Genomic DNA, 25921 nt, shown 5'->3' on the forward strand with positions numbered 1-25921 from the left:
TAGGATCCTGCTGTAGTTCCTAAATAGAAAGAAACCTACTCACCCTCTATCCTCGGCCCAGTCCGACACAGTGAGCACTCGCTGCAGCAGCGTCCGCAGCTTGTACGGCGAGAGGCTCTCGAGCGTGGCGTCGGCGCGCTTCTCGTCGGGGAACAGCTCCAGGTAGATGCGGATGGCCTCCAGCACCCAGCCCAGCGGGTCTTAGGATCCTGCTGTAGTTCCTAAATAGAAAGAAACCTACTCACCCTCTATCCTCGGCCCAGTCCGACACAGTGAGCACTCGCTGCAGCAGCGTCCGCAGCTTGTACGGCGAGAGGCTCTCGAGCGTGGCGTCGGCGCGCTTCTCGTCGGGGAACAGCTCCAGGTAGATGCGGATGGCCTCCAGCACCCAGCCCAGCGGGTCTTAGGATCCTGCTGTAGTTCCTAAATAGAAAGAAACCTACTCACCCTCTATCCTCGGCCCAGTCCGACACAGTGAGCACTCGCTGCAGCAGCGTCCGCAGCTTGTACGGCGAGAGGCTCTCGAGCGTGGCGTCGGCGCGCTTCTCGTCGGGGAACAGCTCCAGGTAGATGCGGATGGCCTCCAGCACCCAGCCCAGCGGGTCTTAGGATCCTGCTGTAGTTCCTAAATAGAAAGAAACCTACTCACCCTCTATCCTCGGCCCAGTCCGACACAGTGAGCACTCGCTGCAGCAGCGTCCGCAGCTTGTACGGCGAGAGGCTCTCGAGCGTGGCGTCGGCGCGCTTCTCGTCGGGGAACAGCTCCAGGTAGATGCGGATGGCCTCCAGCACCCAGCCCAGCGGGTCTTAGGATCCTGCTGTAGTTCCTAAATAGAAAGAAACCTACTCACCCTCTATCCTCGGCCCAGTCCGACACAGTGAGCACTCGCTGCAGCAGCGTCCGCAGCTTGTACGGCGAGAGGCTCTCGAGCGTGGCGTCGGCGCGCTTCTCGTCGGGGAACAGCTCCAGGTAGATGCGGATGGCCTCCAGCACCCAGCCCAGCGGGTCTTAGGATCCTGCTGTAGTTCCTAAATAGAAAGAAACCTACTCACCCTCTATCCTCGGCCCAGTCCGACACAGTGAGCACTCGCTGCAGCAGCGTCCGCAGCTTGTACGGCGAGAGGCTCTCGAGCGTGGCGTCGGCGCGCTTCTCGTCGGGGAACAGCTCCAGGTAGATGCGGATGGCCTCCAGCACCCAGCCCAGCGGGTCTTAGGATCCTGCTGTAGTTCCTAAATAGAAAGAAACCTACTCACCCTCTATCCTCGGCCCAGTCCGACACAGTGAGCACTCGCTGCAGCAGCGTCCGCAGCTTGTACGGCGAGAGGCTCTCGAGCGTGGCGTCGGCGCGCTTCTCGTCGGGGAACAGCTCCAGGTAGATGCGGATGGCCTCCAGCACCCAGCCCAGCGGGTCTTAGGATCCTGCTGTAGTTCCTAAATAGAAAGAAACCTACTCACCCTCTATCCTCGGCCCAGTCCGACACAGTGAGCACTCGCTGCAGCAGCGTCCGCAGCTTGTACGGCGAGAGGCTCTCGAGCGTGGCGTCGGCGCGCTTCTCGTCGGGGAACAGCTCCAGGTAGATGCGGATGGCCTCCAGCACCCAGCCCAGCGGGTCTTAGGATCCTGCTGTAGTTCCTAAATAGAAAGAAACCTACTCACCCTCTATCCTCGGCCCAGTCCGACACAGTGAGCACTCGCTGCAGCAGCGTCCGCAGCTTGTACGGCGAGAGGCTCTCGAGCGTGGCGTCGGCGCGCTTCTCGTCGGGGAACAGCTCCAGGTAGATGCGGATGGCCTCCAGCACCCAGCCCAGCGGGTCTTAGGATCCTGCTGTAGTTCCTAAATAGAAAGAAACCTACTCACCCTCTATCCTCGGCCCAGTCCGACACAGTGAGCACTCGCTGCAGCAGCGTCCGCAGCTTGTACGGCGAGAGGCTCTCGAGCGTGGCGTCGGCGCGCTTCTCGTCGGGGAACAGCTCCAGGTAGATGCGGATGGCCTCCAGCACCCAGCCCAGCGGGTCTTAGGATCCTGCTGTAGTTCCTAAATAGAAAGAAACCTACTCACCCTCTATCCTCGGCCCAGTCCGACACAGTGAGCACTCGCTGCAGCAGCGTCCGCAGCTTGTACGGCGAGAGGCTCTCGAGCGTGGCGTCGGCGCGCTTCTCGTCGGGGAACAGCTCCAGGTAGATGCGGATGGCCTCCAGCACCCAGCCCAGCGGGTCTTAGGATCCTGCTGTAGTTCCTAAATAGAAAGAAACCTACTCACCCTCTATCCTCGGCCCAGTCCGACACAGTGAGCACTCGCTGCAGCAGCGTCCGCAGCTTGTACGGCGAGAGGCTCTCGAGCGTGGCGTCGGCGCGCTTCTCGTCGGGGAACAGCTCCAGGTAGATGCGGATGGCCTCCAGCACCCAGCCCAGCGGGTCTTAGGATCCTGCTGTAGTTCCTAAATAGAAAGAAACCTACTCACCCTCTATCCTCGGCCCAGTCCGACACAGTGAGCACTCGCTGCAGCAGCGTCCGCAGCTTGTACGGCGAGAGGCTCTCGAGCGTGGCGTCGGCGCGCTTCTCGTCGGGGAACAGCTCCAGGTAGATGCGGATGGCCTCCAGCACCCAGCCCAGCGGGTCTTAGGATCCTGCTGTAGTTCCTAAATAGAAAGAAACCTACTCACCCTCTATCCTCGGCCCAGTCCGACACAGTGAGCACTCGCTGCAGCAGCGTCCGCAGCTTGTACGGCGAGAGGCTCTCGAGCGTGGCGTCGGCGCGCTTCTCGTCGGGGAACAGCTCCAGGTAGATGCGGATGGCCTCCAGCACCCAGCCCAGCGGGTCTTAGGATCCTGCTGTAGTTCCTAAATAGAAAGAAACCTACTCACCCTCTATCCTCGGCCCAGTCCGACACAGTGAGCACTCGCTGCAGCAGCGTCCGCAGCTTGTACGGCGAGAGGCTCTCGAGCGTGGCGTCGGCGCGCTTCTCGTCGGGGAACAGCTCCAGGTAGATGCGGATGGCCTCCAGCACCCAGCCCAGCGGGTCTTAGGATCCTGCTGTAGTTCCTAAATAGAAAGAAACCTACTCACCCTCTATCCTCGGCCCAGTCCGACACAGTGAGCACTCGCTGCAGCAGCGTCCGCAGCTTGTACGGCGAGAGGCTCTCGAGCGTGGCGTCGGCGCGCTTCTCGTCGGGGAACAGCTCCAGGTAGATGCGGATGGCCTCCAGCACCCAGCCCACGCGGATCTTGAGGATACCACGGAACATGTCCGGATTTGTCCCGATGAGACGACCGCAATACAATACTATTTCCTGAGGACACACGACGTGATCAGTGACAAATGGGCAGTTAACTTAATAAACCAATAATCTCATCTCAAAAAACACGCCCCCGCGGAAATTTGAGGATCTCTTGGAACATTTCCGGTATTGTCCCGATCAGTCGGCAGCAGTACAACACTATTTGCTAAGGATACACGTGATCAGTGAGCAATTAGATGTTTTACAAACCAATAATCTCAAGGCACAAAAAGAACACGGATCTTAATCGTCCCACAGAACATGTCCCGGTTCTTTAAATACTCAGAGCCCCCAGTACGTTAAAGACAGCCCTGACTATTGGTTAATATGGCACTAACTATCATAGATAATAAGTTATACCTGCTGCAGCACAGCGCCAATGACGTCGTAGGGCTGTATAGTAGAGTACATGACGGACTGGATCTCGCCCGGCGTCATGGGCTTGTCGAATACGGTCTCCTTGTGCCCGATCACGCCCACTGTTAGCTGTTACGAACAATAAAATACATTTTAATAATTATGTTAGTATAACATTATTATGTTGTTACACGGCTAAAATTATTTACCTCTCGTACTAGTACAAATTGTGTTACTCTCACCACATAACCAATTTCATAGAATCTATAGATAGACTATCTATAACTAAGTATGTAAAGACTAAATAAAATTAATTATATTTGAACTGTAATTAACAATAGCCTTCAATGTGAGGAGCTAAAGTGGCGAGCATGGGCATCGCTGAGACGTCATGACATCGCTGGGACATCAAAATCGTCGCACCAGCTCGCGGCATGCTGTTTAAAATCATGCTAGCCGGACAAATCGCTAGTGTAAGTCGTAGTTAGGCGATTATCACACTGCACCGCGGTCCGCGTGGCGACATAATAACGAATCCCGCGCACAAACGCGTTGCCAGTGTGTTGTGCCGCGCGTGTTTTCTATACAAACTGAGGTACTTGCATACATTGATTAAATCTGTCGTCCCGCGTACCGCGGCGGAGCGCGGTGTGATAATCGCCTTACGGTCGAAAATCGTCACGTTCGTTTTTTATTTGATTTACCCGCGTTTTGTTATGAAATGTATACAGGGTGATTTCCATTGTTTTAAATAAATAAATAAATCTTTGGACAATTTCACAGAGCGCCAGCTAGCCCCAAAGTAAGCAACTTATGCTTGTGTTATGGGTGCTAGCTTAACGGATATACTACTTATATACTTTTTTTTTAAATACATAAATATTATACATAGTCACACCCAGACCCGTCACAGAAATTAAAATTCATCATTTCAATTTCTGCCCGGCCGGGAATCGAACCCGGGACGGTCCCGGCGGGACCTCTCGGCATAGTAGTCCGTTCTGAACCACTACACCAAACGGCCGACTATTGTTGCCTTTGACACGCACTGACCTCCTTGCCGTTGACGAGCACGGTGGTGATGAAGGGGCTGATGGAGTCGACGGTGTGGTTGAGCAGCGACGAGCAGTAGCGCACGGCGCGCCAGTGCCGCAGCACGCCCGCGCTGTGGTACAGTGTCTTGAGAGACTCCAGCACGCTAGTGCCGTTCACCTGAAACCAATTTAAATACCGGGCGTATGAGCTCGCGAGACACGCGCGACATCTTTCTCACTCACGAGCAGGGTGAGCAAAATTTCGCGCGTTTCGCGAACCTATGCGCCAGGTGTGGACGCGACTTGACACGTAACATTGTTGTAGGTAGAGCATTATGCTTTTAACGTACGTCCTACGTATAAGCGTTCAACGGGCACGCACAATGGAAGATGATGATGCAACAATGAACAAAAATGATATCGAACAATGAAAGAAAGAAAGAACAAAAATTTTTAAAATGTTTTGTTCCAATGCAAGCAAATGAAAGTCGGCATTGAAACTGGTGCTGTGTTTATAATTGAAGATAGTTTAGATAGCGCTGAATATTAATGACATGTTAAATAAACAATACGAAATACTTTTCTGTTCGTGTACATCATGGATCATACCTCGTACATGGGCCCTTCTCGCTCCAAAAGGATGCCCCAGAGCTGGCTCTGTGCGTAGATGTTGTCGGTGGCTCGCAACGCGGACACCACGTCCGGCGTCGAGTGGTGCATGTAAGATTCGTAGGAAATCGTGTCTTCTCTGTCAAGAGAGCAAAGTAGAATTCAAACAGAGAGCGTACGGAAAGCGGACGATGTTAAACTTTTAAATATCTGTGGTACAGGTTTTACTTTGTGTTTTTGAGACAGCAACTACAGAGCGAAAGTTGGCGGATTCGTAAATAAATTGGTTGGTCAACAAAACGAATGCAACACCTTAGCTGGTATAGGAAAAGACCTTGAAGTATCAGTATGCCCCGGTGGGCCGGAATGATTCCCTACCCCAGCGGTTCCCGAAAGGTGGACCCTGGGGTTCCGTGGAAAGGCCGCAAGGGTTCCGTAAAAAATATTATCCCACGTTTCGTGACCGACGTTGTTCGCTCGCACCGACTTGTTTACGCACAAGGGAGGGGCAGGGCGTGCGGGCGGAGTAGTACGGGGTTCCGCTAGGAAAAGTATAATCAATTAGGGTTCCTTGGCAAAAAAAAATTAGGAAACCCAGCCCTACCCTACCTAGGCCAGAAGGGCATGCCCTGAGCCCTGACGCCCTTAGTAAAATATTAAATATAAATATTTTTGGACAATTTCACACAGCGCCATCTAGCCCCAAAGTAAGCAACTAATATGTTTGTGTTATGGGTGCTAGCTTAACGGATATACTTATATACTTTTATTTAAATACACACATAGTAACCTAGACCCGTCACAGAAATGAAAATTCATCATTACAATTTCTACCAGGCCGGGAATCGAAAACGGGACCTCTCGGCATAGTCCGTTCGGAACCACTACCTACACGAAACGGGCGACAAAGCCATATTATCTGCTACGTGGAGATTGACATTGATCGAAATTGACGTGGAGATAGACATGTTTAGTGCACCTTAAGGCCTACCTTTTTTTTTTACTGTATTTTGACGTTCATAAGTGCCACTAATGGTCTAAATTGAATAAAATATTTTTGAATTTGATTTGATACCTGTAAGTGAGCGTGCGCGGGACATCGGTGAGCGACTGGTAGCCGATGTACTCGTGCTCCAGCTGCTTGAACTGTGTGAACATCTCGGAAGGAAACTCGCCTTGGCTCATGAAGTCCAGATGTTCTGCAAGCACCAATTAAATCCTAAAATATACAGGGTGTTAGGGTAAACAGTCTTATGCTTATCGTTTAAACTGCGAATAAGTAATAGCTAATCCCAAGATAATAAAAAGTAATTTAAAGTACTTTATTTAAAACTAGTGACTGTGATGACAGGACTCCATAATAACAAACTCTCCATAACAAACAAGTCGTGTTCTGTATACGTGCCCTGCCCATTGCTACTTCAGCAATTCAGCTTGCTAATCCATCGGGCTACGTCAGCGACTTTAGTTTAGATCTCGTAAAGAATATAGAAATGGGCACCATAGTATGCAGGGCAAAGGTAGCAGAAAGGCGCTGGATGAAGGAGGTCAGTCACCATCATCATCATTTCAGCCATAGGACGTCCACTACTGAACATAGGCCTTCCCCAATGATTTCCATGTTGACCGGTTGGTAGCAGCTTGCGTCCAGCGCCTTCCTTCCTGCTACCTTTATAATGGCTGCTGCAGAAGTGGCAATGGGTAGGACACATAGTACGCAGAACTGCAGACGGCCGATGGGGCGGCAAGGTTTTGGAGTGGAGGTCCTGTGGCTAAAAAGATGATGAATGATGATGAAACAAGTTCAGTGTCAGTACATTACCCATGCAAGAGCTGGAGATGAGGTTCTGCAGGCGGCCGAGGCGCACCTTGACGCCGTCGCAGTGGCCCTTCTTCAACATCGCGAAGAGATCCAGCATCTGTTTGAAGTGCGGGTCGCGCATGTGTTCCTCGCGCACTAGTAAGCACACTGTCGGCCGCCCTGATAGCCGCCAGTATCTGTAGGCATCAGGGTCATTGAAAATCGTCAAGGTAATCTTGCGCTCTAAAACCTGGTACGCACTAGTCGAATAATGTCGAGTGATGAGTAATTTAGTAGCACCTGTCCGAATACTCGAGTAGATAATTAAATTCGTTTGGTCGAACCAATCCATTTTGTTCTATTTTGACAGGCGAGTAGCATCCATCACCACGCGCGCGTCCTTGTGCACTCGTTCACCGGCTAAACGAGTCCAAACCGGGCAGTTTAGTAGAGTTCATAATATGTGAGTTCATACAAAAACCACTAATTACTTGTAAACTGTGCTAGAAGTGCGAACGGTTTTTGGTCAGTAGCGATTAGTTTAATTAGTGCAAACGACGAACGGAACGACTAGTGCGAACAAGGCTTGTGAGACGAGGCGAGATGTGCGGGTGACGGGACGAGTAGCAAAGCGGACGAAGCTCTGCTCATCCGTGGGGTCGATGAAAAAAACATAATAATTCTAAACTTACTTTCCGACGAATTGCAACTCAGTCTTGATGTCATCTATTAGCAACGCCATATCCCGGTACAAATAGAACTCCGAAACTTCAAAGATCAGAGGATAGCATAATACTGTCATTCCACACACCCTGTATATCTGAAAATTTTAATAAAATAAAACACAACCATAAGTTAACTTTGTCGCATATCAAAAGTGAAGTCAAATTGGTTTTAGTACCTTACTGGTTCCCAATGAACCGACAGGTCTGATCGGGCGTCCTGTGAGTTTCAACTTCGGACAAACTCCCAGCTCACGGTACACGTGGACTAGTTGCGTTGAACTGCATACCTATAACATTTTACATTATACATCAATGGCACATCAAATTGCAATGTAAAAGTAGCTCTTATTTCGTGGCGAATAAGGGTGATATGGGTACTATGCTACGCTTACTATGGGCCTCATAAGAAGGCTCAAGGTCACCCAAAGGGCGATGGAGCGGGCTATGCTCGGAGTTTCCCTGCGTGATCGAATCAGAAATGAGGAGATCCGCAGGAGAACCAAAGTAACCAACATAGCTCGCAGAATTGCTAAAATCAAGTGGCAGTGGGCGGGGCACATAGCTCGTAGAGACGATGGCCGTTGGGGCAGGAAAGTTCTCGAGTGGCGACCACGGGCTGGAAGACGTAGCGTGGGCAGGCCTCCTACTAGGTGGACCGACGATCTGGTAAAGGTCGCGGGAAGAGCCTGGATGCGGGCAGCGCAGGACCGTTCATTGTGGAAAACCTTGGGGGAGGCCTTTGTCCAGCAGTGGACGTCATTTGGCTGAAACGAAGGGTGATAAGCTCTAGTTGTACTGACCTGTACTGGTTCAACTTCATGCGGCGTCTGTGTCTGAATGCCGTATGTTCCCATCATCGCTTGCAAGCGCATCGACTCGGCGATCAAAACCACTTGCACTACCAGGTCCGTGGCTATTCCCTGCAGTTTACAATTCCATTTTCATTGATTTAATTTACAAGATTAAATTAAACTAGAGCCGTGCAGTAGATGTCTAGTGCAAACGGGCTTCATATTATTCGCAAAATGCTAATATTAAACATACTCGTAGTAACGGATGCGTATAGAAAAATAATTGCTTATTTGCGCTACAAGACGGAAAAAAATCAAAAGAGAAAAGTAGGTATTATCGCTCTACATAAGCAGTATCGTAAATAGTCCTCATAACATAAAAGTAAAAATAAAAAGACGTCACTTTTAGCGTAGCTGTATGAAGTAAATGCTTAAAAATAAAGAGTCACATGCTGCTAAAAATATTGATTAGGATGCTGTGCCATGCTAAAATAATGCATTATTCTGCAACCTCCAATACTTACAAACGCCGGCTTGGCCTGTGATTTGCGCGTGAAATTAAAAGTATAAATATTAATTAATAAGTGATAATACACAATTAACTTGAATTTGTAGGGCTTGCCAATCATAAATGACGGATCTGGGAGAAAGGTATTTTAACATTTTCAGTTACGTTAGACCTAATTTAAAAAAAAAACAGTTTTTGAATTCAAAGAAATGCCAATTTCTCGCTTTTCATATGCAGCTAGGACAAGGAAAAGGGGCTCGCGAATTATGAGGGATTGGTTATCAGAAAATTGTACCTGAAACCTGAAGCATCTGCATTGTATAATCTGTTGTATCCTGAAAAATGTTTACCTGAACGGCGGAGAAGGGTACACGTCACGGCACGGCTGTTTGGGCGACGGCGGTGACGGCAAACGGAGTTAAGCAGTAAGCTCATCATTTTTCAGCCTCAGGATGTCATTGCCGAATGCCGGTTGGTAGTGGCTTGCATCCAGAGCGCTTTGCTGCTACCTTAATGAAGTCGTGTGTCCACCTTGTGGATGGACGTCCTACGCTACGCTGAGCGGTAGGTGGCCTCCACTTACTGCCCCTTTAGATGCAGTTCTGCATGCTTTGAGCAAGCAGTGAGCTCGTCGCAAATCTCATGTCTGAACTTTATCGGAACATGTAAATGTTGGAAACATTTACCTTGAAGGCAGAAAAATCGGAACATATTGTAATTTACCTGGAAGGCAGAGTAGCGTCCGGCGCGCCTCGGCCGGTTGTAAGACGGCAGGTACCGGCGGATGGGGTCCAGCTCATTGACGTGCAACAAGCCGCCCGTCAGCAGCTGAGCAAGCACGAACATCGACTGCGCCCACAGGAACAGACCGCCCGTATCTGAACCAAAACGCTACGTCACTACCTATTCGTAATACAAGTACAGTCAACAGCACCTCAGACCAAAAAAATATGCTAAATAGCACCTATCACCGCTGCATAAGGACCTTCGTTAAAAGTCCTAATGTATGAAAATGCACGCCCATGGCGTTTTAAGCGGAGACCCTAAGATAGCAGTGTTTAAGTCGTTGTGACTGCCGACTGTACCGTTAAAAGGAGTCGGTAAAATTGAAGATAAAAATTGTAAGCAACTGAAGACTAGACTTCACTCTTCGATGGGAATCAGCGTCAGAGAGTACCTAATCGCGTTAATTAGATTTTAACATTGACTTAGTTTAGTTTAAAATCTACGCGTGTAGAGCTATTTTGGACAATAAGCTAGTGCCGTTACTTATAAAACTATTATATAAACAAATATAAAAGTATCGAGCAGGGCAAGCTGATTAATTTGGATTACTAATGTTTGGCCAAAAAACGTTTCCCAAATTATCACATCGCAAACAACGTTTCGCAAATTTTCATTTGGCAAATTCTCATTTGGCAAAACAACTTTTTGCAAACTTTTAATTCGCAAATGTCGTTTTTGGCATATTATTGTTTAGCAAATTATTGTATGGCAAAGTATGTTTTGCCAAATGTTTCATTTGGCAAAAATATTTCACAATAAACTATTTACGAACTAATTTGATTGGTGCATAGAATGGAATACAAATTAGCTTGTGGTTATTATTTTGTTTAGTGGGTAGTTAATATAAAATTTGTTCTAAATTAATTTTCATATTTCATTCTTTTTATCGAAATTTTTCAAATGATTCATTCTATTGTTATAGAGGTGATTCTAGCGCTCGGCGGCCGCTGCCGCGGCACGCTTCGCTCGCCTTCGCGCGTTAAGGGTCACTGTTCTAACCTAACCTAACCTACTATTTTCTGCAATACCTACTTTCTGCAACTATACTATTTTCTGCAATCTCTTTGTTTTACATAAAATTCTTGTGAAAACCATGATCATCTGCCTTATGCTTTGCTTTGTGGGTAACGGTGGGTAAGTATGTGAAGTGTCAATTTGACCAAACAAATTATTTGGGATATAATATTTGGCAAAATAAAACATTTGCTATAATAGTAAAAGTATAAAGTATAAATAGTAAAAGTATAAATAAACATTTGCCAAGTAAAATTTTGCCAAATGATAATTTGACCAAATGAATTACTTGCGAAAAGCACAGTTGCTAAAAGTTTATTTGGGAAATTAAACTTTGGCGATAAGTTGTTTGCGAAGTGAAATTTGGCGAAAAGTAATTTGGCCAAACGGAAGGATACCGATTAATTTACCTACAGATTGTTAGCACTAATAATTAATTGTAAGTTTTGGCTTTTATAACACGTCATGTTGTTAGTCATAATGTAGAATATTATGGCAGAAAAATTTTCGCGGAAAAGCAAAATTAACTACAAGGTTAATAATACACTGACGAAAGTTACAACAAGAAAGAAAGAAAAGTCAAAAACCATTCACCAAAGATCTATGTGATTTACCTTTGTTGTCGATATCATCAGGTTTGCCTGCAATTTTTTCAAATTTAATTAAACCCAGACTCAGAATTACTTTTATTATTACCTCTTAACTTACTTTATTTTTTTGTTTATTTTAGTGTGTGTAATGGCAAAAGAATGCGACTTACTTGCGGGCAGTCTGCGGACGGAATTTGGTTCGCTGCGCTCGTTTTCTATACCTTCTCGCGGTACATAATAATACCAAGGTATGACAGGATCTGTAACATAAATATTTTCAATGTTGTTAGGGAATTAAGTTGTTGAATAAATAAAAAAGCAATGGCGATTAAAAACTGACAACACTTTATTACCTACCTCCATATTCATCCATGTATATTCTTGCTTTCAACAACTTCTGGTATTCCTCAACTTGTTCCGGTAGTGTACGGAATACGCCGTCAATGATCATCATCACGTAAAAGAGTGGCCATTCAGATTCTACTCCATCAAACTCTTTCAACTCCCCTTCATTATAATATCTTCTATTAGGATCTTCAAGAACACATTTATATCCATCGCGGCTAAACCTTTTGAAACCGTATTTGCCTTGTAAGCGCCGTAAAAGGTTCGATTTAGTTAACTGCAATAAGTGTTCTTCATGTGTGGCAAAAGCAGGAAATGATATTGTGGGTAGTAAGGCGGCATCTACTCCCTGAAACATAACAATAACATTTATAATAGCCGTTTATTTCGACCACGCGAAATAGCTGAACTTCTGTAATACATACTTTAGAACTAGATTCGCGTGGAAGCATCGTTTCGAATATACTCCTGTTACGATTATGAGCATCGATATCTACGTAGACGACGCTCCACGATGCGCCTTTGTCGCCGAATAAGTTGCAGCCGTTTATTGCCTCAAGAGCTGCTTTTGCCATTCCTGCAAAGTTAAATTAAAATAAACATGACTGGTCTGAAATGGTCTGGTGGAAGGGCAGACGCATAGCAACTGTAACGTGACGCAAAAGCAATATTAGCGTTATTCACTTTGCATACAATTTTATAACAAAAAACGTGTGTATGAACCGCCGCCACGCCGCAAAAACGTTAACTGAGTGCAAAAGCCCTATTACAGCTAATTTAGTATTTCTGACAAGTCAAGTTATTACAATAATCTAGCTATTGTGAATTTTAATAGAGAGACATAAAATAATAAAATACTTATGAATAGCAATAATTCTGAAAAATTATACCTATTGAAGAGGCATGAATTTCAGGTTTGCCATCATTGTATTTTGAGCCTCTTTCCCACATTCCATAATCTGGTGTTCTGTAGGCTCTCTCTACATAGTAGACCAAATTCTGAACAAAAGCTACTTCATCCTGCAGACAAAAAATATTTTATTAGCATACACATACACCAGTAACATATTATTATTAGAGACTAGCTTTTGCCCACGGTTTCACCCGCATGAAGTTTATTGTCACAGATCGGCATAAATTATAGCCTATATGTATGTTAATCTGGGTTACAAACAATAATACTGTAAAGTTTCAACAAAATCCGTTCAGTAGTTTTTGCGTGAAAGAGTAACAAACATCCAGACATCCACACAAACTTTCTCATTTATAACATTAGTAGGATTGTTATTTTCAAGATATACCTGTGTGTATATGATTTGCAGTCCTGATGTGATCATTTGCACAAGAAATAGCAAATAGAGTGAGACAACATCGATCTGAAGGTGGTGGTACTGGTCGTCGGAGAGCACCGGCTCGCCCGTGGTGAGATGGAACTTGACGTGCAGAGCGTGCGCGGCGCTCTGGCGCGTCTTGAAGGCCTCCACGCGCGCCGCCTGCTTTATCCAGCACTCTAGTATGCCACGCATACATTTTACTGTACTTTGACCTAGCTCGTGAGACTTGCCTCTGTCATCATCAATTCTCCTGAAATATTATTTAATATTCCATAATTTAATTTAAAGAAGAAACCATTTTTATCAGATAACCTTTCCAGTTATAGTTAGTTTCTTAGTTTCAAAGTGGAGTGAGCCAGTTTTGCAGGTAGTGTATCAAACTTAGATACTGCAAAATATGATTAGTTTCTTTGACATAACATTGTCCATTATCAGGGGTTTCAATGTCGACTAAGATTACACCAACCTATATGCTTGATATAGCCCCCACACTGCAGACGCACAATAAATACTATCTCTGACACTTGCAACATGAAGGTCTGATGACAGAACTGGAAACAATCCAGTTATAGGACTCTGGAACCTTAATAACTGCCTTTTGACTGAAAAGGAATACAATGTACTATGTTTTCATGAAATTACTACAACAAATTACTTATATCCACATGATCCAAGTAATCTTACTTACCAATAGCATAATAAATATCTAATTGCCGAACTGTATCTTCATAGTTTGAGATTTTAAGGAACTGTTGGGCATTTATATCATCTATACTCCCCTGGCGAATCATTATATCATGGTAAGCCTGGAATTTAATAGATAGATGTACTAGTTTATTCGTACACACATTAACCTTTACGCACTAAATAATTAAACAAGTAAACACTAATTAAGCAAAACTACTTTGAATCTCGTGTTTGTTTGTACGATATCCACATCGACATTGAAAGGTCAAATTACTTTGAATGAAAATAGAAAGTGGTAATCACATGAACTATTTGGAAAAATCTTTTTAACTTCAATCTTTCGCAAGTAAGACAAATATTAAATTCAGTTCATATCACTTCTTTGTTGAATAAGGTTAAAATGCAGTGTTGCCAGTCGGGTCTAGTCAGAAATTACCAGAAATATAAAAAAAAGTAACCTTTTTGAATCAAAAGTAACCTTAATACGGGGGGGGGGGGGGGGGGTTGCGGAGCGATGATTGTGTAAGGTTGTTCATGGATGGAAAATGAATACAATTGATCATCTAAATTCGAAAAGTGACCAGTCGTATAAAAACGTTTCATGGATTTGCGTTTTATTATCGAAAAACATTCGCTAAAACTCATTTTTTTTAACAAATAATAAATCAAATTCAGGTTTAAATGCACTTTATGACATAATTTTTAAATTGTCACTATTAATATTTTTTACTGAATAACCCGTAAAGTTAATTCTACAATTTCTGAAAAATCACCTAAAAGTAACCTTTTCATTAGTGTAACCTAAAAGTAACCACAGCAGTTCAAAAGTAACCTAAAAGGTTACAAAAGTAACCTTCTGGCAACACTGTTAAAATGAAATAAATGTTCAATGTTTTTTTTTTTTTTTTTTTTTTTTATAATGGCTCGCGCGGTTTGCGCATTTGCCAATGTCAAGGTAGGGAAACGGATGTCAATAAAAAAGCGGAATTTCGGAATTTAGGGCTAGGATCAGTATAGGTAGGAACTGGTAGGAAGTGTTAATAGGAAATTAGGAAAACTAAACCTTTAAATTATTATTAGATAAATAAATAGAGATACATTTATATATAGAGAGGTCGTTCGTATATAAAAGAGAATTAATGCAAGTAGGAAAAGGGACACGGAGGGTCAGTAAGGAAGATATAAAAGAGGAGCGGTCATATTTAGGGCATGAAAATAGACAATGGTTTAGGTCACCCACTTCATTTGCGTCTCCACAGTCGCATTTGTCGCTGTTTACAATCTTTAATCTAGCCAAATGAAAGGGGAGGCAAACATGACCCAGTCGCATACGAATGAGGCTACTATCCCTGCCTTATCCAGCTTCAGTTTGAAAAACCACGGTTTGAGAGGAACATGTGGTTGAATATTCCTGTAGTGTTTCGCTTTAGTTTGACTGCTGTCAGTCCATTGACTTTCCCAAGATTCCCTAAGGGAGAGTTTGGGAAGTGAAAGTAAGTCATGACTGTAATTTTTATAAGGAAACAGGTCACCACAGGAAATTGCATCATTAGCTAAGCGATCGGCCCTTTCATTCCCGGGAATATTACTGTGACCAGGAATCCAACCAAATACAACTTTCAAATCTTTTAAGAAGCAATTGTATAGTAGCCGCCTGCAATCCATGATTACAGGGTAGAAAGTATTTGACTTAAAAGGGAATTTAACAAGAGCTTGAAGAGCACTTTTTGAATCAGTGAAAATAATAGTTTGTTGCAATTTCATAATTAAGATGTATTCAAGAGATTTGAAAAGGCCGAAACATTCAGCTGTAAATACAGATGTTTCTGGGGGAAATTTGATTTTTTGAACTAGGGTAAACCGTATAGCTATTGCCCACTTAAGGATTTCAAACACATTGAGATGAAAAATTAAAGAAAGTATTTTAATTATCGACCATTTCTGACTTTTTTCTTATAACTCAATAAACTGTTAAACAGAATATTAACAGTTTTTAGTTAAAACTTACGTAACTTAGAATATATTGAAATAAATTTAAAATCCTCCAAAAAGTACAGTCATTGCCCATTACTTACACTAATTGCCCACATCAAAGCACAGTAATTGCCCAGTATCTTAAAACAAAATAATCAATTTTAAAATGACAAAATAGGCTTTAAATAAACAAAACAAAACATTAAACTTAAATTCTAGTAGTACAGTCTTCAAAATTTCAAAATAAATTGCGTTTGGCCTTATTAACTATAATTATCAAATATTTCTTGAGCTGATGTTGAAAAGTCAGAATCGGTAGAGACAGAATCATATACTTCAAAACAAAGATGACGCAAAAATTTGTATTTTATAATAATATTATGTAAATTTTATATGTATTTAATTTTTTAACTTCTTTGGTATCAGTTCAAGTGGTTGCTCAGAATGTTCAATTAGCTGTCGGTTATTCTTCCCTAAAGTTGTATCTATTTTCTTACAATTAACATTTTTACTAGTAGATTTAACGTAGGATTTTCATTTTTTGTATTTGCGTTTGAATTTTTATCAATTTTTTCAAGCCAAACCATATTTTTCAGCATTGTTGGATACATCTTGTACAGCTTCGATCGCTTTTTGCGAATTTTCTATGCTATATTGAACTTTTGGAGTCTTTGACATACTGAAAATGAAACAATTAAAGCCATTTCAATATTTATGCCTGTAAATTGCAAAACAAGTCTAGCAATGAGCAACTTAAACACTGCTACTGCATGGTGGCAACACTCTAATAATAATTTGCCCTGGGCAATAACTATACATTAACATATGGCAATAACTGAAATGATGGTGGGCAATAACTAAAAATATACAGATTTACGTGCAGTGATTACCCACCGTTAAAATGATCGTTAGAAATCAAATTTTATCAGTTATTTTCATTGATAATGGAGAAAACACTTATCATTTCATCATGACTATACACCATTAGTTGAATATTAAATAACTTGCAAAAAAAATTTAACCTCTAAGCAAGTAATTCCTTAGTAAAATTGTTAAAGTCTTTACCTGTTTGAGTAACATTTTCACCCGTCTTGACAAAATCCTCCATGACTGTTTTTTTTAGTGTTTCCTATTGTAAATTTTAAATCTACTGTACATTGATCTCGGAGCCATCTACTTAGTAAATTCAAATCTAACTAGAGTGATTCAAAGTCAGCACCTGACAATATTATTCTTAAAGCGGGCAATCACTACCAGTGGGCAATCACTCTCTGGTTTACCCTATTTTTAATTGCTCATGATAGACTCCAACGCCTACTTGGCTATTGGTAGAATGCTTTGATGCATCACAATACATGTGTTGCCAGTTAGACCAATCCCTGTCAATCATAAAATTAAAGTTTGTAAGGGCATTTCGATCATCTTTGTAAACACCCAAATCAAAATAAATCTCTGGGGAGAACATTAACTCTTCATATTTACTACAAAAAATTGGCAGATAAGAGGAACTATGGGTAGGAGCTTGCAGAGATATGTATTTACGATAACTGATTACTAGACACGGAGGAGATTTGTGATACCAGTATGAGGAAGATTCTACATATTCTAAAAGAGCTGTAAGTTTTGAATGGAGAGGGTGATTCGAAAACTGTAATGCTCGGAATAAAAATCTATCACTTAAGTATTGACGACGTAGCTTAAGAGGTGGATCGACACACTCGACTTGAAGAGCAATAATAGGGCTCGACTTCATGGCACCAGTTACTAATCGAAGAGCTTTATTTTGGATCAAATCCAATTTACGAAGCCCCACTATACTGCAGGGTTCAAGAAAGAAAGTTCCGTAATCGAGGATACTTCTGATAAGGGCATTATATAAAAGCTTTAAACAGAACGGATGAGCGCCCCACCAGACACCAGTTAGACATCTGAGAATATTTAATAGTCGCTCACATTTAGAACTGATGTAATAGAAATGCGGAAGACCTGTCATTTTGGAATCTAAAATGATTCCTAGAAATTTGGCTTCATTTTTAACCGGGATTGGTTGATTATCAAAATAAACACTAATTGGGGGTGGGAAACGGATTCTAGAAAACAAAACTATTGAGCTTTTAGGAGGGGAAAGGCTAAGGCCATTTTTGTCTAACCATGATTTTAATAGGGAGAGAGAATATGTAAGAGACTCACACATTAACTGTATATTATTACCACTAACATAGAGGAGCAGATCATCAGCATATTGTAAAATATGTGCACTGTTATTCATAGAAGGTTCTAAATCATAGCTATAGATGTTAAATAATAAAGGACTCAAGACGGAACCTTGAGGAAGGCCCTTGCTTAATAACCTGGATGAGATTTTGTTATCATGAATAACATTTATAGTTCGCATAGATAAGATATTTAGGATGAAATTTACGAGCAAACCGGGAACTTGTAGTTGTAAAAGTTTACTTCTAAGAACAGTTAACAACACATTATCATATGCTGCTGTTATATCAAGAAAAGCCGAAAGAACTGAAGCGCCACATGAAAACGCCAATCTAATATCAGTGCAAAAAATGCCAATACTATCTGCACAACTCTTCCCTTTTCTGAAACCGTATTGACTCTTGCTAAGCAAGCCTTTGCTCTCCATAAACCATTCCAACCGGTTTTTAATTAAGTGCTCAGCTACTTTCATAAGAATGGATGAGAGTGCAATTGGTCTGTAAGAGTTGGAGTCTTCTCGTGGCTTATGGGGTTTCAAAATTGGAATTACTTCCTGAGATTTCCATGAAGGTGGAACGCAACCAGAATTGAAAATAGAATTTACAAGAGTTAGATAATATAACAAGCTAGAATTACTAAGGTTACACAGAAATGAGTAGGGGATCCCATCGCCACCCGGCGCAGAGTCTTTAACATAAGTTAAAATTCCTTTAAGCTCAGAAAGTGAAAAAGGGTCGCTAAGAACTGTATGTTCAATGTTTGTAAATAAAAAAGCATCATTGGGTATAGAAAGATTCTCAGCAACAGAAGGTGGAGCAAGTTTATCTAAAAATTCTTCAATTAAAGTATCATTAAGAGACGGCGGCTGGGATTCTTTAAAAGCAGATCTAAATTTTCTTATGTTAGTCCAAACAAAAGAAGGGGAAACATCTGGCGAGATGGATAAGCAAAAGTTTCTCCAGCCTTCCCACTTTTTGCGTTTTAATAATTTTTTGGTATTTGACATTATTTCAACTAATAAGTTAAAATTAGCTTCTGTTGAAATAGCACAGTAATTCCTTTCCGCTTCCTTTCTTCTCCTAACAGCATCTGAGCACTCGCTATCCCACCAAGGTGGTGAGGGGATTTTATAAGTATGACGACCACAGATATGGATTAGAGTAGATACAGCAAGTTGCTCGTCAAAGCGTGCCATTCCGATATGTCCAAATGGACATACATGGTCGAGTGATGTTCTCGTTGTTAATTGTAATCCGATTACAACAATCGGTTACGATGATTTTACGAGGACAGTTGTAGTACCAACACGGTAGAAAGAAGAAATTATTAACGGATTGAGAATTGTAATTAACAGCACAAGTAACAAATAATTAAATTAGAATAAAGTAGCAGTAGAAGAAGTATAAAGTAGCATTGTTTTTAATACAGGAAATAAAAAATATCGGAAATAGTTATCAGAGAAATAATGATAAAATCACAAAATTTTAACACCAATCCTTCACTAACCAAATGTCACATTATCAATAAGGTTTTGCATTATTTTATTAATAGCAATATTTTTAATTCCTTTAAAAAACATCAGTTTGATCAACCGCCCACAGAAAATCATTTAGAAATATCTTCAAAACTAGGTACCTGACTTAGCTTTATGAAACTAAACGTATTGGCAAAACTACGCATTTTTACATTTATTAAAAATAAAACGCTTGAGTTAGTCTTTATTTTATGAAACTAGGTCAGGTACTAGGATATTTAAAAGTATGAAATTAGGAATTAGTGGAATAACGATCATTACTTTGATATACATTAAGCACAATAAAAAATATTATTTGCAAACTAGTAAGTAAATTAATAATACAGAATGACGTTTACCGCTACAAAATTATTTTAATCCACAGTCAAACTAGCTATACATGTAACAAAATATCAGTTTTATCGGAATTAATTAATTGTTGAATCGAGTCACACGATATCTTTCGATAACTTTGCGATTGCATAACGATGATACGATTATTTTTATGTTGCGGCAATCACTAAAATTCGCTAAAATGACACTAATGACGTTTAAAAAGTGGCACGCTCGGCTTCATACAATTTTTGACACATGCTGCATCTATCCATATCTGTGATGACGACCGTTTTTAATAGGAAATACCTGATTAGCAGATTCGATTAATAAAGAGGCTAAAGCTTCAGCACATGCTGATTGATTGTTTTCACTAACAACCGGTAGAGATGAAAGACCCTGTTCCACCTTGTCCTTAAATAGGCTCCAATCAGCTCGGTCCAGTCTGTATTTCATTCGAGGTTCGCGATTATTCACATTCCTATTAATATCTGGGAATTCAATGACAACTGGGAAATGGTCGCTGCCATACGATGAAGGTAATGTTGACCATGATAATGACGAGGCTAAATTAGTAGAACAAAGACATAAGTCAGGAGCGCTCACTCCTTCATGAGGCGCAGTCCTGCGGGTTGCAACGCCAGAGTTTAAGATACATAAATGATTGTTATCTAAAATTTCTAAAATCCTATTACCGTAATAATTAGAACTACTACTTCCCCAAGCTTCATGTTGAGCGTTAAAATCACCCATAATAATAATAGGATAAGGAAGGTTGCCAATAATGTTATCTATTTCATCATAAATGTGGGAAGTAGGATGAGGAATATAAATTGAGACAAAAGTTATATGATTTACTGAAACTGCAATAATAGAAAAATCACTACTGTGCTGAGGAATTGGGACATGGGAAAACGGAGTAGAGTGACTAATAAGAATAGCCACGCCTCCATACCCATCACTACGATCTTCTCTAACACAGGAAAACTTAGGCACTTTAAAAATGGAAACAGGCTTAAGCCATGTTTCCTGTAGAGCAATAATAAATGGATCTTCTTTATTTATTAAATATAAAAGGTCACTTTTTTTTAGTTAAAATGCTGCGGCAATTCCATTGAATTGCTGAAGCTTTGTTCGTTATGTGAAATTTTGTCTAATAATCTATCTTTGATTGAGGCAGCGTTGGACGGTAGGGATGACAAATTAGTTTGCAGAGAATTAATCAGGGCTACAATTAATTCTTTTAATGATAAATTACTTAAAGAGTTTGAGTGTTTCTCATCGCTGTTAATTAAAATACTTTTACTTGGAGAGATTTCAGAGTTATATCCTTGAATGATTTCATCATGAGCAGATTTATCATAACCTTTAGAGAACCTAGGGGGAGATCTAGGCTTTAAGAAAACAGTTTTTTTGTATGAGGTCTTATTAGAGTAATTTGATGACACATGATTGTATGAATTCTGAGGTGTAGGAGATACTAAAACATCTGCATAAGATTTAGAACAAGGAGGGTGTAATTTAAGTGCCTCAGCATATGTAATGCAGTCTTTTGCCATAGATTCCTTTATGTTCTTTTGCCTATTATATTCAGGACATACTTTGCTAGTAGCCATATGAAGACCTGAACATAAACAACACCTTATTTCATCTTCCTCCACTGAACAGGTATGTCCTGAGTGGCCTAGACCACACTTAAAGCATCTAGGAGTTGAACGGCATTGACTTTTCACGTGGCCATACCGACAGCAGCTAAAACATTGAATGGTAGGATAGATATACAGGTCAACGGGCAGTGAGTTAAAACATAAAAACACTCTCTTAGGGAGGACCTGACCGTCAAAAGTTAACACCACTGTTTCTATAGGTACAAACTGAGCCTCACCATTAACTATATTTTTCCTTTTGAGACGCCTAGCTTTCAGAATTTTCCCACAACCTATTGGTACTGAAATATTGCTCACAATCTCTTCTTCAGTCCAGTCTGTCGGCACACCTCTCACCACACCCATACGTGTCACATTAAAAGAAGGTATGAACGCTTTATATTTATTGAACTTCAAACTCCCGTTATCTAGAAATGAGTTAGCATCTTCAAATTTGGAGAAAGATATTGATAATCGGTTCCTTCCAATTCTTTTTAAACTACCATCAATGATGTTTCTAATCCCATTCTTTTTTAAGAAAAAGCCAAATGATATAGGATGAATGGTGCAGTTTTCATTAGGGTCAGATGGAAGTCTTTGTATGTGAACAACATATGGTGCCAAATCTGAAGCTACATAAGAAGGTCTAGCAACTGGGGCACTTGGGGAGTTGGTTAAGTTTTCATTGGCCGACAAATTCGCAGTGGATGGAGATGGACCTAATGAAGAAACTATGGGCGCATCCTGTAATTCATTAGTACTGCTACTAAGAATACTGTTCGTGGAACATACAAATAATAAGATTTTGTACTTTAATCTTGACTTTTATTTATAAAAACACAATATTTACAAAAACCAGTATGAGTTGGTGAGAGTGTGATGAGGAAGAGAGCGATATCAAATTTAGTGTTGCCAACATTAACCATAAAAATAAGGCATAGACACATTAGACACCTTCAGTATAAAATTAAGCCGTGTTTACATCTACGGATGTGGACATTCTCCCGGGCAAAAGGTTACAAAAATAGCTATGCAGTTACATTAATAGTCATGAAGTTACATTAGTAATGACTTGCATGATACAATTGAAGTTATATCTTAATTAAATCTTTATTCTTAAGTTTAAGTAACACCCTATACATATTACTACTTAGTTATCACAGTTTACAGACTCAAAATTGCCATAAATATTTAATAAAATTCGCATGTCATAACTACAAGTTAACATTTGCTTAAAAACCTATGGTTAAAAATTATTTAACAGTTTTAAAATGGCTTGTTACTTAATAATCTATGGGAAGGATACACATTTTATTAATAGACCTACGGGTTAGACCAGTAGCGGTTTTGAGCTCCGCGACCCTTACCCTCCCATCGCTTCCCCGAAACACCCGCGTCACCCGCGCCATGGGCCACTGCAGCGGGGGAACGTTGTCTCCTTTTAGTAAAACTAAACTGCCTTCTTCCACATCTGGTAACTGTTTGCTCCACTTGTTTCTAACATTTAGCTGCGATAAATATTGGCTGTACCAGGCTTTCCAAAAATGTTGCTTGACCTGAGTACAGCGCCTCCAGAATCTTAGTCTATTTAGAGGGATATCGGTTAGATCCGGCTCAGGGATACATATGAGTGGACGACCAGTCAGGAAGTGTCCTGGGGTTAGGGCTGTTAGGTCTGCAGGGTCGCTTGAAAGCGGCGTGAGGGGCCTGGAATTCAGGATACCCTCTATTTCGGATAAAATAGTGGTCAATTCTTCGTACGTGAATTTATTCTCCCCCACCACTCTTTTGAAATGGAACTTAAAACTCTTAACGGCGGCCTCCCAGAGGCCTCCGTGGTTGGGGGAGTAGGAGGGGATGTAGCGAAAGGTTATTCCTTTCTCTACAGCAGCCACACTCACTTGAGATTGATGCTTTTTGGAATTGACTAATTTATACAAGTCGTGGAGCACGTTGTCGGCTCCTTTAAACGTTTGTGCATTATCGCAATTAATAATGGCGGGAATACCGCGTCTGCCAATGAATCTTTTTAAGGCTGCTAAGAATGTTTGAGTTGTCATGTCTGAAACTAGCTCAAGGTGGACAGCCTTAGTGGCGAAGCAAACAATTACCAGTGTGTAGCCTTTGGTGACAACGGCCCTCCGCATGCCCGATTGTTTTACTTGAAACGGACCACAGAAGTCGATTCCAACCTTGTCGAACGGGTGGCTCTCGGTGACGCGATCGGAGGGCAGGGATCCCATAAACTGGCTGGCTACTTGAGCCTTAAACCTGTAACATTTTAAGCACTTGTTAATAATTTTCTTTACTTCGCGACCGGCGCTAATGATCCAATACTTAAGTTTCAGACTACTTAATACGAGGGTGATACCAGCATGCATTAATACACAGTGTTCATTTTGAATAATTGAATTCGTGACATGACACTTATTGGGCAAAATAATCGGATGCTTTTGCGTGTATGGCACTGGGGCGTTTTGCAACCGGCCACCAACCCTCATTATGCCATTTCCATCTATGAATGGAGCCAAGGCTTTTAAATTAGATTTTATTGGCAAATTATTTTTTATTTTTGATATTTCCGAAGGAAAATACAAGCCTTGCGTTATAGAAATTATCCTGTATTGAGCATTTAACAATTCTTTTACAGTCAAATTTCCTTTAATTTTATTATGTTTATTTAAACAATTGAATTTAAACCTTAATATCCAAGCTACAATTCTTTGCATAGTGAACCATGAAAAATATTTTTCAAACAATTGTGGTTCTTGTGTCACAACCAAACAAGCTGCTTGCTCGCTCTCGGCAGGTCCCCTCTCGCAAAGTAAGTGGTTGCATGAAGCCAATGATGGTGAAGGCTCATACTCCAGTGAGTCAAGTTGAGGAGGCCCATGCCACCATAAGGTGTTCGATGGCAGGTCTTGGGGATTGCAGCCTCGAGACAAGCAATCAGCTGGATTGGAAGCTCCATCTATGTGAAACCATTTACATTCTGTAGTACTTGAATTTATTAAATTTATTCTGTTTTTGACATAAGCCGGTATATTATTTCTGCTAGACTTCAACCAACACAGAACAACTTGGGAGTCAGAAAATAAATGTACAGCATTGAAGTTAATTTTAGCATAGATTGCTTTGACTTTGCAATACAGTTTGGCTAGCAACACTGCACCATTTAACTCTAGCTTAGGTATAGTCAAGGCGTTTTTTACTGGAGCAATTCTAGACTTTGAACACAAAAGTGTTGTGGTTACTTTGCTGCCTTGAATAACCCTTATATATATGCAGCAGCCGTAGGCGACGCTAGAAGCGTCACAATATCCTAGCAATTGTATTACCTGCGCATTATTTATATTTATGTTTCTTTGTACAGAAATTGTAGGCACTTGTTCTAGCTGTTCATAGAATGTTAACCAGGCCTTAAGCAATGACATTGGTATGGGCGAGTCCCACTCGAGATTCTCCTTCCACACTTTTTGTAGAAATTCCTTTGCTCGAACTATTATTGGCCCAGCGAGCCCTAAGGGGTCAAAGAAAGAGCCTATGACACTCAAAATGGACCTTTTATTCCAGGACTGCACCCGCTTTATAGGACATGACACTTTAAAAACATCATCTCTAACATTGAATGAGACCCCTAAAGCTTTCATTGAGAGGTCCTCATTACCGAGCTCATGCTCTTCGAAATGCTGCTTGTCAGCTGGTATGCCAGCCAGTAATTGGTCATCATTTGCAGCCCATTTATGCAGCTGCAGATTGGCACGTCCTAGCAGGTCTATAAATTGATCTCTTACCTCAAGAGCTTCATCGATGGTCTGTGCTCCAAAAAGAGCATCGTCAACGTACATGGCTGTCCGGATGACCTCAGCAGCAAGCGGCATATTGCTCCCAAACCGGTCTGCCAACTCCTGGAGACATCTGGTGGCCAGGTAGCTTGAGCTCTTGAGTCCATAGGTGACTGTCTGTAATTGCAGAATAATTCTTTGATTATTTTCATCTTTCCATAATATATTTTGTAGATGCCTAAATGATGGATCAATTTTTATAGCTCTGTACATATGCCTGATGTCCGTTAACATTACATACTTGAATGACCTGAATAAAATCAGAATGTCAAAGAGATCTTTTTGAACCTTAGGGCCATTCAGCAAAACATCATTTAAACTTTGATGCTGCGAACTAGCTTTTGTGTTACCATTAAAAACAACTCTTACTTTATTGGTCTTTTTATCGTTCCTTATGACTGGCAAGTGTTGCATGAAATATGCATTTTTTAAATTTGACTGGCACAGTGGGATGACCTTTGCATGACCCATTTCTATGTATTGATTCATGAAGTCATTATAATTTCTATTTAATTGATCATCTTTGGCTA

General features: G+C 41.5%; 2 protein-coding genes across 2 annotated transcripts in view; both read right to left on the bottom strand.

The window, feature by feature from the left end:
• LOC135087728 (probable phosphorylase b kinase regulatory subunit beta) overlaps positions 1–25921 on the bottom strand; it is a 37509-nt gene that overhangs the window by 4680 nt on the left and 6908 nt on the right. The window contains exons 2-20 of the mRNA XM_063982496.1: positions 13868–13985; positions 13646–13781; positions 13147–13429; positions 12736–12865; positions 12271–12422; positions 11858–12194; positions 11671–11760; positions 11525–11551; positions 9834–9988; positions 9127–9141; positions 8612–8731; positions 7988–8098; positions 7779–7906; positions 7108–7283; positions 6361–6484; positions 5286–5424; positions 4696–4854; positions 3646–3771; positions 3074–3297 (exon numbers count right to left, since the gene is read on the bottom strand). Of these exons, the coding sequence (XP_063838566.1) occupies positions 3074–3297; positions 3646–3771; positions 4696–4854; positions 5286–5424; positions 6361–6484; positions 7108–7283; positions 7779–7906; positions 7988–8098; positions 8612–8731; positions 9127–9141; positions 9834–9988; positions 11525–11551; positions 11671–11760; positions 11858–12194; positions 12271–12422; positions 12736–12865; positions 13147–13429; positions 13646–13781; positions 13868–13985 (2750 nt within the window). The remainder of the gene's footprint in view (positions 1–3073; positions 3298–3645; positions 3772–4695; positions 4855–5285; positions 5425–6360; positions 6485–7107; positions 7284–7778; positions 7907–7987; positions 8099–8611; positions 8732–9126; positions 9142–9833; positions 9989–11524; positions 11552–11670; positions 11761–11857; positions 12195–12270; positions 12423–12735; positions 12866–13146; positions 13430–13645; positions 13782–13867; positions 13986–25921) is intronic.
• LOC135087712 (uncharacterized) lies at positions 22476–25433 on the bottom strand. Its single transcript, XM_063982478.1, has 2 exons — positions 25341–25433; positions 22476–23817 (listed from the first exon to the last, which is right to left on the bottom strand). Exons 1-2 carry the CDS (start codon positions 25379–25381, stop codon positions 22830–22832), a joined length of 1029 nt encoding a protein of 342 aa, XP_063838548.1. The 5' UTR covers positions 25382–25433; the 3' UTR covers positions 22476–22829.

This window comes from Ostrinia nubilalis, chromosome 3 (assembly GCF_963855985.1).
Source record: "Ostrinia nubilalis chromosome 3, ilOstNubi1.1, whole genome shotgun sequence".
Lineage (NCBI taxonomy): Eukaryota > Metazoa > Arthropoda > Insecta > Lepidoptera > Crambidae > Ostrinia > Ostrinia nubilalis.